The 17,043-nt window shown below is 40.6% G+C and overlaps 1 protein-coding gene and 1 non-coding gene across 3 annotated transcripts in view; one reads left to right on the forward strand and one right to left on the reverse strand.

Moving 5' to 3' along the window:
• The window catches only part of LOC124721678 (exonuclease 1), a 166,721-nt gene extending 150,782 nt beyond the window's left edge, over positions 1 to 15,939 (reverse strand). Inside the window, exons 1-2 of one of the 2 annotated variants that reach the window (XM_047246751.1) lie at positions 15,696 to 15,939; positions 12,296 to 12,415 (exon numbers count right to left, since the gene is read on the reverse strand). In XM_047246751.1, the coding sequence (XP_047102707.1) occupies positions 12,296 to 12,415; positions 15,696 to 15,856 (281 nt within the window). In that variant the 5' untranslated portion in view covers positions 15,857 to 15,939. Of the gene's footprint in view, positions 1 to 12,295; positions 12,416 to 15,695 lie in introns of those variants that run through there. The other variant, XM_047246752.1, reaches the window with a different exon arrangement.
• Trnat-ugu lies at positions 252 to 325 on the forward strand. Its single transcript has one exon. It is a non-coding gene; the product is annotated as a tRNA-Thr (tRNA).
• Positions 15,940 to 17,043: the final 1,104 nt, after the last annotated feature.

Raw genomic sequence — 17,043 nt, forward strand, 5'->3', positions numbered from 1 at the left:
GTTCTTTCGAGAACAAGTTGCTGTCTTCGTATATATAGTTACAGGCTACCCAGCCATTGACCTTCGTCTGTGCGAATGCGCACAGGTTGCCCAAACTCTTACAGGAATCGCCAAAGCGTGCGCGAGTAATGAGTGGTTGGGCAAATGTCTATAAGGTACAATACATATGTAGAATTGTGGACAGTTGGGAATATGAGTCTCACGGGGGGCGTGCAAGGGATAAGTCCCTGCAGTCGTGCTATTCGTCTGTGTCCTCGGTGGCTCAGATGGATAGAGCGTCTGCCATGTAAGCAGGAGATCCCGGGTTCGAGTCCCGGTCGGGGCACACATTTTCAGCTGTCCACATCGAGGTATATCAACAACACCTGTCGGCAGCTGAGGTTGTCAGTTAGTCATTGTTTACAACAAGTCTACTGTCGAGAATGGCAACATCTACATCTACACATCTACATCTACATTGATACTCCGCAAGCCACCCAACGGTGTGTGGCGGAGGGCACTTTACGTGCCACTGTCATTACCTCCCTTTCCTGTTCCAGTCGCGTATGGTTCACGGGAAGAACGACTGTCTGAAAGCCTCCGTGCGCGCTCTAATCTCTCTAATTTTACATTCGTGATCTCCTCGGGAAGTATAAGTAGGGGGAAGCAATATATTCGATACCTCATCCAGAAACGCACCCTCTCGAAACCTGGCGAGCAAGTTACACCGCGATGCAGAGCGCCTCTCTTGCAGAGTCTGCCACTTGAGTTTATTAAACATCTCCGTAACGCTATCACGGTTACCAAATAACCCAGTGACGAAACGCGCCGCTCTTCTTTGGATCTTCTCTATCTCCTCCGTCAACCCGACCTGGTACGGATCCCACACTGATGAGCAATACTCAAGTATAGGTCGAACGAGTGTTTTGTAAGCCACCTCCTTTGTTGATGGACTACATTTTCTAAGCACTCTCCCAATGAATCTCAACCTGGTACCCGCCTTACCAACAATTAGTTTTATATGATCATTCCACTTCAAATCGTTCCGTACGCATACTCCTAGATATTTTACAGAAGTAACTGCTACCAGTGTTTGTTCCGCTATCATATAATCAAACAATAAAGGATGCTTCTTTCTATGTATTCGCAATACATTACATTTGTCTATGTTAAGGGTCAGTTGCCACTCCCTGCACCAAGTGCCTATCCGCTGCAGATCTTCCTGTATTTCGCTACAATTTTCTAATGCAGCAACTTCTCTGTATACTACAGCATCATCCGCGAAAAGCCGCATGGAACTTCCGACACTATCTACTAAGTCATTTATATATATTGTGAAAAGCAATGGTCCCATAACACTCCCCTGTGGCACGCCAGAGGTTACTTTAACGTCTGTAGACGTCTCTCCATTGATAACAACATGCTGTGTTCTGTTTGCCAAAAACTCCTCAATCCAGCCACACAGCTGGTCTGATATTCCGTAGGCTCTTACTTTGCTTATCAGGCGACAGTGCGGAACTGTATCGAACGCCTTCCGGAAGTCAAGAAAAATAGCATCTACCTGGGAGCCTGTATCTAATATTTTCTGGGTCTCATGAACAAATAAGGCGAGTTGGGTCTCACACGATCGCTGTTTCCGGAATCCATGTTGATTCCTACATAGTAGATTCTGGGTTTCCAGAAATGACATGATACGCGAGCAAAAAACATGTTCTAAAATTCTACAAGAGATCGACGTAAGAGATATAGGTCTATAGTTTTGCGCATCTGTTCGACGACCCTTCTTGAAGACTGGGACTATCTGTGCTCTTTTCCAATCATTTGGAACCCTCTGTTCCTCTAGAGACTTGCGGTACACGGCTGTTAGAAGGGGGGCAAGTTCTTTCGCGTACTCTGTGTAGAATCGAATTGGTATCCCGTCAGGTCCAGTGGACTTTCCTCTATTGAGTGATTCCAGTTGCTTTTCTATTCCTTGGACACTTATTTCGATGTCAGCCATTTTTTCGTTTGTGCGAGGATTTAGAGAAGGAACTGCAGTGCGGTCTTCCTCTGTGAAACAGCTTTGGAAAAAGGTGTTTAGTATTTCAGCTTTACGCGTGTCATCCTCTGTTTCAATGCCATCATCATCCCGTAGTGTCTGGATATGCTGTTTCGAGCCACTTACTGATTTAACGTAAGACCAGAACTTCCTAGGATTTTCTGTCAAGTCGGTACATAGAATTTTACTTTCGAATTCAATGAACGCTTCACGCATAGCCCTCCTTACGCTAACTTTGACATCGTTTAGCTTCTGTTTGTCTGAGAGGTTTTGGCTGCGTTTAAACTTGCAGTGAAGCTCTCTTTGCTTTCGCAGTAGTTTCCTAACTTTGTTGTTGTACCACGGTGGGTTTTTCCCGTCCCTCACAGTTTTACTCGGCACGTACCTGTCTAAAACGCATTTTACGATTGCCTTGAACTTTTTCCATAAACACTCAACATTGTCAGTGTCGGAACAGAAATTTTCGTTTTGATCTGTTAGGTAGTCTGAAATCTGCCTTCTATTACTCTTGCTGAACAGATAAACCTTCCTCCCTTTTTTTATATTCCTATTAACTTCCATATTCAGGGATGCTGCAACGGCCTTATGATCACTGATTCCCTGTTCTGTACATACAGATTCGAAAAGTTCGGGTCTGTTTGTTATCAGTAGGTCCAATATGTTATCTCCACGAGTCGGTTCTCTGTTTAATTGCTCGAGGTAATTTTCGGATAGTGCACTCAGTATAATGTCACTCGATGCTCTGTCCCTACCACCCGTCCTAAACATCTGAGTGTCCCAGTCTATATCTGGTAAATTGAAATCTCCACCCAAGACTATAACATGCTGAGAAAATTTATGTGAAATGTATTCCAAATTTTCTCTCAGTTGTTCTGCCACTAATGCTGCTGAGTCGGGACGTCGGTAAAAGGAGCCAATTATTAACCTAGTTCGGTTGTTTAGTGTAACCTCCACCCATAATAATTCACAGGAACTATCCACTTCTACTTCACTACAGGATAAACTACTACTAACAGCGATGAACACTCCACCACCGGTTGCATGTAATCTATCCTTTCTAAACACCGTCTGTACCTTTGTAAAAATTTCGGCAGAATTTATCTCTGGCTTAAGCCAGCTTTCTGTACCTATAACGATTTCAGCTTCGGTGCTTTCTATCAGCGCTTGAAGTTCCGGTACTTTACCAACGCAGCTTCGACAGTTGACAATTACAATACCGATTGCTGCTTGGTCCCCGCATGTCCTGACTTTGCCCCGCACCCGTTGAGGCTGTTGCCCTTTCTGTACTTGCCCAAGGCCATCTAACCTAAAAAACCGCCCAGCCCACGCCACACAACCCCTGCTACCCGTGTAGCTGCTTGTTGCGTGTAGTGGACTCCTGACCTATCCAGCGGAACCCGAAACCCCACCACCCTATGGCGCAAGTCGAGGAATCTGCAGCCCACACGGTCGCAGAACCGTCTCAGCCTCTGATTCAGACCCTCCACTCGGCTCTGTACCAAAGGTCCGCAGTCAGTCCTGTCGACGATGCTGCAGATGGTGAGCTCTGCTTTCATCCCGCTAGCGAGACTGGCAGTCTTCACCAAATCAGATAGCCGCCGGAAGCCAGAGAGGATTTCCTCCGATCCATAGCGACACACATCATTGGTGCCGACATGAGCAACCACCTGCAGATGGGTGCACCCTGTACCCTTCATGGCATCCGGAAGGACCCTTTCCACATCTGGAATGACTCCCCCCGGTATGCACACGGAGTGCACATTGGTTTTCTTCCCCTCTCTTGCTGCCATTTCCCTAAGGGGCCCCATTACGCGCCTGACGTTGGAGCTCCCAACTACCAGTAAGCCCACCCTCTGCGACTGCCCGGATCTTGCAGACTGAGGGGCAACCTCTGGAACAGGACAAGCAGCCATGTCAGGCCGAAGATCAGTATCAGCCTGAGACAGAGCCTGAAACCGGTTCGTCAGACAAACTGGAGAGGCTTTCCGTTCAGCCCTCCGGAATGTCTTTCGCCCCCTGCCACACCTTGAAACGACCTCCCACTCTACCACAGGTGAGGGATCAGCCTCAATGCGGGCAGTATCCCGGGCAACCACAGTCGTAGTCCGATCAGGGGATGCGTGGGACGAGCTGGCCGTCCCCGACAAACCCCCATCCCGACCCCCACAGTGATGCCCATTGGCAACAGCCTCAAGCTGTGTGACCGAAGCCAACACTGCCTGAAGCTGGGAGCGAAGGGATGCCAACTCAGCCTGCATCCGAACACAGCAGTTGCAGTCACTATCCATGCTAAAAACTGTTTTGCTAAGAACGTCTGAACTAATCTACAGAGAGCGCAAACAAATCGACAAAATTTAAACGGTTATTAAAATACAAGATTGCCTAGTAAATGCAGTAATGCTGCTACTTGCGCACTGCTGACACTGCTCGGCGGCGGAAGCAGACTAAGCGAAATTACACTATTCAGGTACTAAAACACGATGCTACACTCTCAAATACTACAATACGCCCGAAATTTATGAATTAAACAATGCAAGAACCAAAAACACGCAAAGAAATTAAGAATTAAACTATGTAACAAATGAGTGAGCTAGGAGTATACGACTTGCTGCTCAGCTGCTTATCCAACGGCGGCAGGGAGCACACTGACTGCGACCAACCGACACTGGCCGTTCAAAACAAAACAGTAGACAAACGACTACGCGAATTTACACTATTCAGGTACTAAAACGCGATGCTACAACTCTCAAATACTATAATACGCTCGAAATTTATGAATTAAACAATGCAAGTACCAAAAACACGCAAAGAAATTAAGAATTAAACTATGTAACAAATGACTGTCTGTCCTCTGCTGGAGTATTACTTTGTTTTTGGGATCCATACCAGATAGGATTGCTGGAGGACAAGAAAAAGGTCCAAAGAAGGGCAGCAGGAGGAGGTGGTAATCATTAAAACAAAGGAGTTATTCATTGTGGCAAGATTTTTTTCAATGAATCATATCACCAACTATCTCCTCTGAATGTGAAAATATTTTATTGACACCAACCAATATACGAAGAAATTATCATCATCATAAAATAAGAGAAATCAGAGCTCGCATGGAGAGACTTACATTTTAACTTTTCCCATGCACTCACTGTTCAAGAGTAGAAAAGTAAGAAATAGTCCGAAGGTGGTTTGATGAACATTCTGACAGCCACTTAAGTGTGAACTGTGGAGTAGTTACGTAGATGTAGACAGGGACCAACCAAATAAGCTTGTGCAACTGTTAAGGCACTGAGCTCGTATTCAGGGGGTTAGGGTTCACACTGACCAGCTATCATGATTTGGGATTTCCATGGTCTTTCTAGATCACTTCAGGCAAATGCAAGGATGGTTCCTTCATGAAGGGCATGGCCGACAATACTTCCTATCATTATAGAGCATACTCAGCTATTGTGTTGATCTGTATTTTGGGCTACTGATTTTTATTGGATTACTGTGACAAATCGTATATCATTTTGAGATGAATCCATGACGAAATAAACAAACAAATGAATGAAGGTAATGGAGGATATTTTTAAAATTCTAACTCAGTTTTACATAGCAAGCTAACTGTTGACTTTATTCAAGCTATCCACAAATACAAAATCACATAAACATAAATTAAGCAATAATTAGCTTCGAAGTTCAGAAATGGCCATTTTAAGTAGAACAATGACCTCTCTTTGAGGAGTTATATCAACATCTAACACTATGAACTCTTACAATATCATACAGTATTCTATATCTACATCTATACTATGGAAACCACCGTGAGGTGCATGGCAGAGGGTATGTCACATTGTACCAGTTTTTAGGGTTTCTACCTGATATGTTCACATATGGAGTGTGGGAAGAATGATTGAATGTCTCTGTGCATGCACTAATTATTCTAATCTTATCCTCAAGATCCCTGTTTGAGTGATATATAGGGGGTTGTTTATCCCTAGAGTAATAATTTAATGCCGGTTCCTGAAACTTGGTTAATAAATTTTCTCAGAATAGTTTACATCTGTCTTCAAGAGTCTGCCATTTCAGTTCCTTCTGTAACTCTGTGATGCTCTCCCATGGATTAAATACAACTGTGACCGATCGTGCTGCCCTTCTCTGTATATGTGCAGTATCCAACCCTATCTGGTACGGGTCCCACACACTTGAGCAATATTCTAGCATGGGTTGCACAAGTGGTTTGTAAGCAGCACTAAACAGTCCTCCAAAGTAGTACATTCAGTCAACGATTTAACAATTGCAAATTTCAGGGAAAGCCTACAGCAGTTAGACTGGGATGAGGTGTACCGTGAACCTGATGCCAATTTAAAATATAATTTATTTCGTGACACTTTTGTAAATGCATCTGAAAACTGCTTCCCCAAGAAAATAGTTAAATATACTCGTAAGAAACCATGTAACAAACCATGGCTTACTAAGAGTATAAAAATATCTTGTAACCGGAAGCAAGAAAGAGTAGTTACCCAGAAACTATCAAACATTATAAAAACTACTGTGCTATATTAAGAAAAGTTATTAAAAAATCCAGAGGTACGTGTATCATGTCTAAAATCAGCAACTCTGACAATAAAATTAAAACAATTTGGAATATTATTAAAAGAGAAACAGATCAACCAAGAGCACAGGAAGACGGTATTACCATAAAATTGAATGAAAACTTTACGAACAAAAAGTCAGAAGTTGAAAATATTTTTAATAATCATTTTCTAAATGTTGTGGATATAGTAGGATCCAGGTGTTCGTTAGAAGATGCTAGGCTGTTAATGGAAGAGGCCATACCTATGCAATTTGATACAATTGAAATCTCACCCACTTCTCCCTCTGAAATCAGGAAAATAATAAACTTGCTTAAAAGCAAAAACTCACATGGAATTTATGGCATTTCCAGCAAAATACTAAAAGCTTGTTCTCAACAGATAAGTAAGATTCTCAGCCATCTGTGTAATAGCTCTCTGGAACAGGGCATTTTCCCTGATAGACTGAAATATGATATTGTTATACCTTTGCATAAAAAAGGGGATAGATCTGATGTCAACAATTACCGTCCAATCTCCCTTCTAACAGCTTTATCCAAATATTTTTAGAAAGTAATGTATTCAAGAGTAGCTTCACATATCTGTAAAAATGAAGTACTAACAAAATGTCAGTTTGGTTTCCAGAAACGTTTTTCAACAGAAAATGCCATATATGCTTTCACCAATCAAATTTTGAATGATCTGAATAATCGAACACCACCCATTGGGATTTTTTGTGATCTCTCAAAGGCTTTTGATTGTGTAAATCATGAAATTCTGCTAGACAAGCTCAAGTACTGTGGCATGAGTGGGACAGTGCACAAATGGTTTAATTCGTACCTAACTGGAAGAGTGCAGAAAGTTAATATAAGCAGTTCTCATAATATGCAAAGATCAGCACATTCCTCAAACTGGGGAACTATCAAGAATGGGGTTCCACAAGGGTCAGTCTTGGGTCCTTTGTTGTTCTTAATATATGTTAATGACTTGCCATTCTGTATTCATGAAGAGGCAAAGTTAGTTCTCTTTGCTGATGATACAAGTATAGTAATCACACCTGACAAACAAGAATTAACTGGTGAAATTGTCAATAATATCTTTCAGAAAATTACTAAGTGGTTCCTTGTAAACGGACTCTCACTGAATTTTGATAAGACACAGTACATACAGTTCCGTACAGTAAATGGTATGATGCCATTAATAAATATAGACCTTAATCAGAAGCATATAGCTAAGGTAGAATATTCAAAATTTTTAGGTGTGTCCACTGATGAGAGATTAAATTGAAAGAAACACATTGATGATCTGCTGAAACGTTTGAGTTCAGCTACTTATGCAATAAGGGTCATTGCAAATTTTGGTGATAAACATCTTAGTAAATTAGCTTACTATGCCTATATTCGCTCATTGCTTGCATATGGCATCATATTTTGAGGTAATTCATGACTGAGGAATAAAGTATTTATTGCACAAAAGTGTGTAATCAGAATAATAGCTGGAGTCCACCCAAGATCATCCTGCAGACATTTATTTAAGGATCTAGGGACATTCACAGTAGCTTCTCAGTATATATACTCTCTTATGAAATTTGTTATTAACAAACCAAACCCAATTCAAAAGTAATAGCAGTGTGCATAACTACAATACTAGGAGAAAGCATGATCTTCACTATTCAAGATTAAATCTAACTTTGGCACAGAAATTGTACTGCCACTAAAGTCTTTGGTCACTTACCAAATAGTATCAAAAGTCTGACAGATAACCAACAAGTATTTAAGAAGAAATTAAAAGCATTTCTGAATGACAACTCCTTCTACTCCATAGAGGAATTTTTACAAATAAATTAAGGAAAAAAATTGTTATATTAACTTAATTATATTGTTAAATTAACTTAATTATGTCATGTATTGGAAAATTTGACTCGTTCCATATCATTACGAAATATCGTATTCATGATCCATGGAACTGGTATTAATCTAATCTAATCAATCTCTTTTGTAGACTCATTGCACTTTCCCAGTAGTCTACCAATCACGAAAACTACCACCTGCTTTACCCATGACTGAACCTATGCGATCATTCCATTTCATATCCCTACACAATGTTACACCCTGGTATTTGTATGAGTTGGCCAATTCCAACAGCGACTCACTGATATTATAGTTATAGGATACTACATTTTTTCGTTTTGTGAAGTCCAAAATTTTACATTTCCGAACATTTACAGCAAGTTGCCAGTCTCTGCACCGTGTTGAAATCTTATCAAGATCTGACTGAATATTTATGCAGATTCTCTCATATAGTACTTCACTCTGGATAACTGCATCATCTGCAAAAAGCCTGATTTTACAATTAATGTTGTCTACAAGGGCATTAATATACAACATGAACAGCAAGTGACCAACACACTTCCCTGGGGCACACTTAAATTTACTTCTACATCTGACAATGACTCTCCATCCAAGATTACATGCTGTCTCCTCCCTACCAAAAAGTCCTCAATCCAGTCACAAATTTTGGTTGATACCCCATATGACTATACTTTTGACAATAAGCATAGGTGTGGCATTGAGTCAAATGCTTTCTGTAAATCAAGAAACACTGCACCTACCATGTTGTCTTGATCCAAATGCTTTCAGTATATCATGTGAGAATAGTGCAAGTTAGGTTTCACACAATCAGTCTTTTCGAAAACCATGCTTGTTAGCATTGAGAAGGTCATTCTGATAAAGAAACTCATTATGTTAGAGCTCAGAATACGTTCTAAGATTCTACAACAAATTGATGTCGAGGATACTGGATGGTAGTTTTGTGGATCACTTCTACTATCCTTCTTGTAGACGGGTGTGATCTGAGACTTTTTCCAAGAACTGCAAATGGGTTTTAGTTCTGAGGTATGTATGATAGATTATAGTGAGAAGAGGAGCTAACTTAGCCACAAATTCTGTATAGAATTTGACAGGGATTCCATTGGGGCCTGGAGCTTTGTTCAGTTTTAATAACTTCAGCTGTTTGTCAACACCACTGACACTAATACTTATTTCATTCATCTTTCCAGTGGTCTGAGGATTAAATTCGGGCAATTCTCTGGGGTTTTTCTTCGTAAAGAAACATTTTAAAACAGAGTAAAGCATTTCAGCTTTTGCTTTGCTACCTTCAATTTCAGTTCCTGTCTCATTCATGAGAGACAGTACACTGACTTTGGTGCCACTAACAGCCTTTACATATGACCAGAATTTCTTTGGGTTTTGTGAAATGTCATCTGACAATATTCTATTACGGTAGTCACTGATGGCATCATGCATTGCTCTCTTGACAGCCAAATGTGTTTCATTCAGCATCTCTCTGCCTGTAGCCCTACACTTTGTTTTCACCTATTACGCAGTAATCTCTCTCTCTCTCTTTTGTAGTTTCTTTACAGTGGCTGTATACCATGGAGTTACCCGCGCAGTATGAACTGTTCTCATGGATACATATCTATCCAGTGTGTGGTCAACAATTCTTTTAAACCTGAGCCAGAGTTCCTCTACATGCTCCTAGCCTGTGCTGAAAGTTTCAAGTTCCTCATTGAGATATGACGTTACTGATTTTTTTATCTAGTTTGCTGAGCATACACACTGTATGTTCAGAAGTATCCGGACACCCCCAAAAACATACGTTTTTCGTATTAGGTGCATTGTGCTGCGAGGTACTCCATATCAGCAACCTCAGTAGTCATTACACATTGTGAGAGAGCAGAAAGGGGTGCTCTGCAGAACTCGTGGACTTCAAATGTGCTCAGGTGATTGGGTGTCACTTGTGTCATATGTCTGTATGCGAGATTTTCACGCTCCTAAACATCCCTAGGTCCACTGTTTCCGATGGGAAATGTTAAGGGACACGTACAGCACAAAAGCGTACACGCCGACCTTGTCTGTTGACTGACAGAGACAGCCAACAGTTGACGAGTGTCGTAATGTGTAATGGGCAGACACCTATCCCGGCTATCACACAGGAATTCCAAACTGCATCAGGATCCACTGCAAGTACTATGACAGTTAGGCGAAAGGTGAGAAAACTTGGATTTCATGGTCGAGCGGCTGCTCGTAAGCCACATGTCACACCAGTAAAAGCCAAACAATGCCTCGCTTGGTGTAAGGAGTGTAAACATTGGACGATTGAACAGTGGAAAAAGTCGAATGGAATGATGAATCACAGTACACACTGTGGTAGTGTGACGGCTGGGTGTGCGTATGGCGAATGCCTGTTGAATGTCATCTGCCAGTGTGTGTAGGGCCAACAGTAAAATTGGGAGGTGGTGGTGTTATAGCGTGGTCGTGTTTTTCATGGAGGGGGCTTGCACCCCTTGTTGTTTTGTGTGGCATTAACACAGCACAGGCCTACATTGATGTTTAAGCACCTTCTTGCTTCCCACTATTGAAGAGCAATTTGGGAATGGCGATTGGTATCTTTCAACATGATCGAGCACCTGTTCATAATGCACGGCCTGTGGTGGAGAGGTTACACGACAATAACATCCCTGAAATGGACTGGCCTGCACGGAGTCCTGACCTGAATCCTATAGAATACCTTTCAGATGTTTTGGAACGCCGACTTCGTGCCAGGCCTCACCGACCGACATCGCTACCTCTCCTCAGTGCAGCACTCTGTGAAAAATGGGCTGATAATCCACAAGAAATCTTCCAGCACCTGACTGAACGTATACCTGCAAGAGTGGAAGCTGTAATCAAGGCTAAGGGTTAGCCAACACCATACTGAATTCCAGCATTACCGATGGAGGGCACCATGAACTTTTAAGTCATTTTCTGCCAGGTGATACTTTGGATCATATAGTGTATATCTTTCTGCTTGCTTTGGTTCTCCTTTGTATTTTGGTGATCACTGTTGCCACAACCGCATCATGGTTACTAATACCAGTTTCAACGTGGACATCACATAGAGGTACGTCTATTTGTTGCCATTAGACCCAATACATTTCCATCACGAGTAGGGTTCCTAGCTTTCTGTTCTAGGTAGTTTTCAGAGAAGGCATTTAGTAAAGTCCCACAGGATGTCTTATCACACCCACCATTAACAAATCTGTAATTTTCCCAATTAACTTTTAAATGATTTAAATCTCCACTGATGATTATAGTATGACTGGGGAACTCACCTACAAGTGAACTGAGGTTTCCTCTGAAGTTTTTGGTTCCATAAGGAGATGAGTCTGAAGAGTGACAGAAGGATCCAAATATCATTTTACGCCCACCCCTGACACTGAGTGTTGCCCACACAATCTCACATGCAGCTTCAATTTCTATCTCAGTGAATTTGAGTTTTTAGTCTACTGCGACCAACACCACCCCCATTTCATATTTGCCTATCCTTTTGATATACACTTAAATTTTCACAAAAAATCTTTCTGCTATAGAGCAAAACTCATCCATAGCTGTATAAAATCACTGATGACATAACAAAAGAGTATTTTCTCAAACAGGGGAAAAATAATGATGAGAAACGAAGAGTAAGGTCGTGGAGTTAATGTATGATGAGATAGATTCATATTCTAGAAAAATGTTCATTATGAGCTGTTGATAATCAATAGGTAAAGGTTGAGAGTAAAATTTGAAAGGAATAAGTGAATGCACACACATTAAATTTTAATAGGCTACCAAGATTAATGTATAAATTAATATAGTCACTGAGTAACATAACATATAAAAATGACTTTGTAAATAAATTATATACTTACTCACGTCGTTTGAGTTCAGTTTTTGCTTTTGCTGGCAAATGGCGCCCATCAAATACAAGAATTGGCTTTATATTATGTGATAACAACATGTTTACAAGCTTCATACAATAAGTCACATACCTGGAATTAAAAGGACAGACAGAAATAAATGAGATGGCTACCACAAACAAGCTCCTTATCACAGCAGATGTCTATTTTAATATTTCATTTTCTTACTCACAAGTGCAAAATGAACACACACTAATTTTTTTTAAAGAATGGCATTATTTGTGTCAAGGCTATATATTTTTCTGAGAACAGTTTTTATTTAAACCACGTGACATGGATTTGACAAATCTGGGACCGAGTTCCTAAGCACAGGTCATACAATTCCCATAAATTACAGGGCAACAATTTGTGAAGGTGTAGCTGGTGACAAATAGTGTCCCACATGTATCACATCGAATTCAGATCAGGCACATTTGGTGGACTAGACATCACGTGAGTCGTCATGATGCTCCTCAAATCACTGTAGTAAGATTCTGGCCTTCTGACATGTACAGTCACCCTGCTGGAAGAAGCAAGCACCATCTGGGAAGACATCAAGCATGAATGGATGTAGGTTGTCCACAATAATATTCACATAGTCTGCAGCTGTCATGATGCCTTCAATTATGATCACAAGTGCCATGATTATAATTCAGAAGAAGAAAGGTGAACATCCTCCACAATATAATACTGCTCCACCAGCCTGGGTCTGTGTTTTGAGCAGCCATTCATTTAAATGATGGCATATCCAAATATGACCACTGACTTGGGGTAGCAAGAAATGTGATTTATCTGACCAGGTGAAACATTTTCGTTGATCCATAGTTCCATATGAAACAAAATATAAAAAAAAAACATTTGGAGAAAGGATAAGCAGCTTTATGAATATCAAGAGCTGAGACCGCAAGCCAGTATTAAACAAGGAAAGTAAGGTTGGTTCGTTTAAAGAGGGGGAAGAGAAAAGACGGTAAGGCTGAAAGGTGTAAGGAACACACAGAAGAGTCACACACGGAAACAAACTTGAATGTATGAATGAAAGGGAAGTAGCTGAAATGAGATGGGCAATATGATACTGCGGGAAGAATTTGAAAGAGCTCAGAGAGACTTACGTTGAAGGAGGTCACTGGAGCAGACTGCATACTCTCAGAATCATTGAGATTTTTGAGAGAACCAGCCATTGCAAAATTTATCTATTTACAATGTAAAATATACAAGACAGGCAAAATATCCTCAGACTTCATCTGTTACTCGTTGGCTAATGGTTAGCACCACTGCCTCTAGATTGTGTGGTCCCTGGTTTGATTCCTGGTAAGGTTGCAGACTTTTTTTGCTCAGGAACTGTGCGTGTGTGTGTTGTCCTAATCATTTCATCTCATATTCATCACAAACACATGCAAGTCACCATACTGGCGTCACACACCACAACACCCTTACGTCACGGGTCAAAGCCGACGCATGAGATCGGATCTTTCTGTTGACCCGAAGAGTGCCATGATTATAATTCAGAAGAAGAAAGGCATTGACAAGTGTGAATGCTACAGAACCACCAGTATATTAAGTCCTGGTTGCAAAATACTGACAAAGAGTTTTTACAACAGAATGGATGCAGTGGGTAGAAGTTGGCCCAGGGGAAGATCATTTTCAGAAAAGTGTAGAAACATGTGAGACAATAGTGCCCATACTACTTATCTTAGAAGAAAATTTGAAGAAAGGCAAGCCTATGCTCACAATGTTCATAGATTTACAGAAGGCTTTTGACAATGCAGAATGGAACAACACTGTAAAATTTTGAAGCTGGCAAGGATAAAATATAGAGAGTGAAAGGTTATGAATGACTTACGTGGAAACCAGAATGGAGTCATAAGAGTCGAAGTACATGAAAGGCAGGTGCGTGAAGATTAGAATTGTATGGTTTGCATGAAAATTAATTCACAATGTGACCATGACATAAGGGTGTTGTGGCGTGTGACGTCATTACGATGCCAAGTTTATGAGTTGGTTGTGCTTGTTGATGTCGATTTGTTGTGTTTTTTGTGTATCGAATGTATTTTAATTTAAGCAGGAATGTTTGACTTTTGAATTTTTGAGGTGTTGCGGTTTTGGTTTTCGTAGTTGTAGGTGGTGGTTTTTTCGTATCAATAGTTACGGTTGACCTATATAGGTCATGGGAAATGACCCATTCTAATTTTCATAGTTTTATATGTAGGTATCGGTGTTTTGGTCAAAGGAAATGTCTGATCCCAATTTTGTAGTTTTTGCTGCAGATGATGATGTTTGGGTATCGGCAGCAGCTGTTTTTGCTGTAGGAGTTGGTGTTTTGGTATTGGCAGCTGCGGTTGGCCTAAAAAAAGACACACCCCGAGCCCAACACACAAACATGACGGAAAAAAAAAGAATATCTACAGGAATCACACACTTCCCTTGACCTGGTGAAAACTAAAGTGGACTGCTTATGACAGTCAATGTAAATGTTAGTAGTTGATACATATATAAGTGAAATTCCATTTAGAGTGACAGGCTATGACCAGAATGTCCATGAGATTCGGAATTCTTTTCTACTTCATGCATATTTATCCCGCCCAACTGCAGCAAAGGGGTTAATGATGACGATAATCCAGGTATCAATAAAGAGAGATGCAACAGACAGATTACACCGTATCTTCAAAAACCACAGGTCAAGAGAAAAATAATACCTTTTATTATCTTGCATATGTTCACAGTCACACAATGTCATTTTACTTTGCTCTAAAACAGATATTACAAACGTTTCAGTGATCACAAATTGCCTACAGATTTTACAATGCAGGTAGTTGTTTACTGCAATATCCAATGACACATTGGTTGTGCTTTCCCTACGTCGTCATAATACCAATATATCATTTTATTAAGTGTTTTAATGTAAGTCTAGGAACTGTGCAAGGTTTATCAATAGGACAAAAGATCAGACAGGCATGTTATGCTTACATACACTGCAGATGGTGTGCTGCGAGATGAAGAGTGTACGATTGGCAGAGTGTAAATCCAAGGGCTTACAAAACATGAGAGCGCACGATATACAAAAATATTCAAAATCATATACATTTTAAGCCAACTTTTTGTCTGGTATTGAAATATGTGGTAGTGACAACAGCACATAATACGCTCAGGAATAAACCTATAATGAAGTCCAGTCGCAATCAATGCAGGTTTTATTTATGCATGAATGATAAACTATTAACCGTCAATAAATACAACGTATAACAGTGTATGCCAACAACGGTCTGTTCTTGTGGATAAATTTCAACTTGGACAAAGATTGAAACTAAGGCGTTAGATGACATGTAAAACATGTGAGGTTTTTTTTTACGTGAACACAACATACTGAAATACTTACGCATCGCAGGGTTCGCCTCTTGCAAGCTTTTCTACACATGCATAAGCACCTTTATGGAGCCAGCAATAAGCGTCAATAGCGACACATTGCCCAGAAAAATGAGATATGTGGGCGGATCTGGTACACTTTTTCAAGAACGGAATTAGTCCTTGTATGCCCATGGTATTCCTCACGCACCAAAACTATACCACAAAGTTTACACATACAACACATACATAAAACGCCGACTGTCAACACGATATTTCGCGCCAAAACCATAGATCCTCATTAACCTACGATTATGGCGTCTTCGACTTTTTATAAATTCGATATATAGAGTGTGCATTGCAGTGATTTGTTTTGCAAGGGGTCGGGTAACCACTGCTTAACTTGTAGTGCGCGTTGGCAAGACGCGATTTTCCCACTGTTTCGTTATTCCTAAAATAGCGTTCCCATCTTCGACCATACATATTCTATGTTCGAAGGGTTTTTTCGAAGATACTTTCCCGCACATCATTCACATTTATTTAATCTTCGTCTGCAGAAACAGCTTATTCCTGGAATAGCGTTCCCTTCTTCGATCATACATATTCTATGATCGAAGGTTTTTTTCGTAGGTATTTTCCCGCACATCATTCATATTTATTTAACCTTCATCTGCAGTAATAACTTAGCGTTACGCGTTCCATCTCTCAAAACTATTCTTTTGAAGATAATCTGAGGCTGGTCGATTCTGTAAACAAGTTCAAGAGCGTAATAGAATGGAATAGAAACTTTATTGTCACATAACATGTCATATAGAATCAGATGACTACGCCTGCTACATATTTCATTTATATCTCATAGAAAGCATCGAAGTTTTTTTTATTGTCAACGCCCTTTCGTTGGACGGCACCTCATGTAACTTGTTGACTACAAATTGCGTTGTTGTTGTTCTGTGGTATTGGGAAACGAGAGATTTAATTCTTGTGTTTACTTCATTACCCCCCATGCAAAGTAATGTACCATTTTTCTTTGTAGAGACTCATACTTCTTATACTTACGTTTAATATTTTTATAAGTATGACTTCGAACACTCCACAGGCAGTCCTCTGCCTTACAGTGTCTGACAAGTTCTTAAATTTTTCTTCTTGTCCATTCCATTTCGTAAAGGAATACATGGTAAGACAACACGAAACATTCCAGACAGAGTAAAGACATTTAGCATTTAGTGCTAACAGACAGGAACAAACTTCCTTTGATCCGTATGGACACAACTGTACGATACAGGTTTTGTGTTTCCAACAGCGGCAGTCCAGTACTATAATGACGTACACATAAGAAGGCAGGTGGGGGCAGAAGCTCAATGGCAAGGAGCAGTGTCCCATGT

This window comes from Schistocerca piceifrons, chromosome X (genome assembly GCF_021461385.2).
Source record: "Schistocerca piceifrons isolate TAMUIC-IGC-003096 chromosome X, iqSchPice1.1, whole genome shotgun sequence".
In the NCBI taxonomy this organism is placed as follows: domain Eukaryota; kingdom Metazoa; phylum Arthropoda; class Insecta; order Orthoptera; family Acrididae; genus Schistocerca; species Schistocerca piceifrons.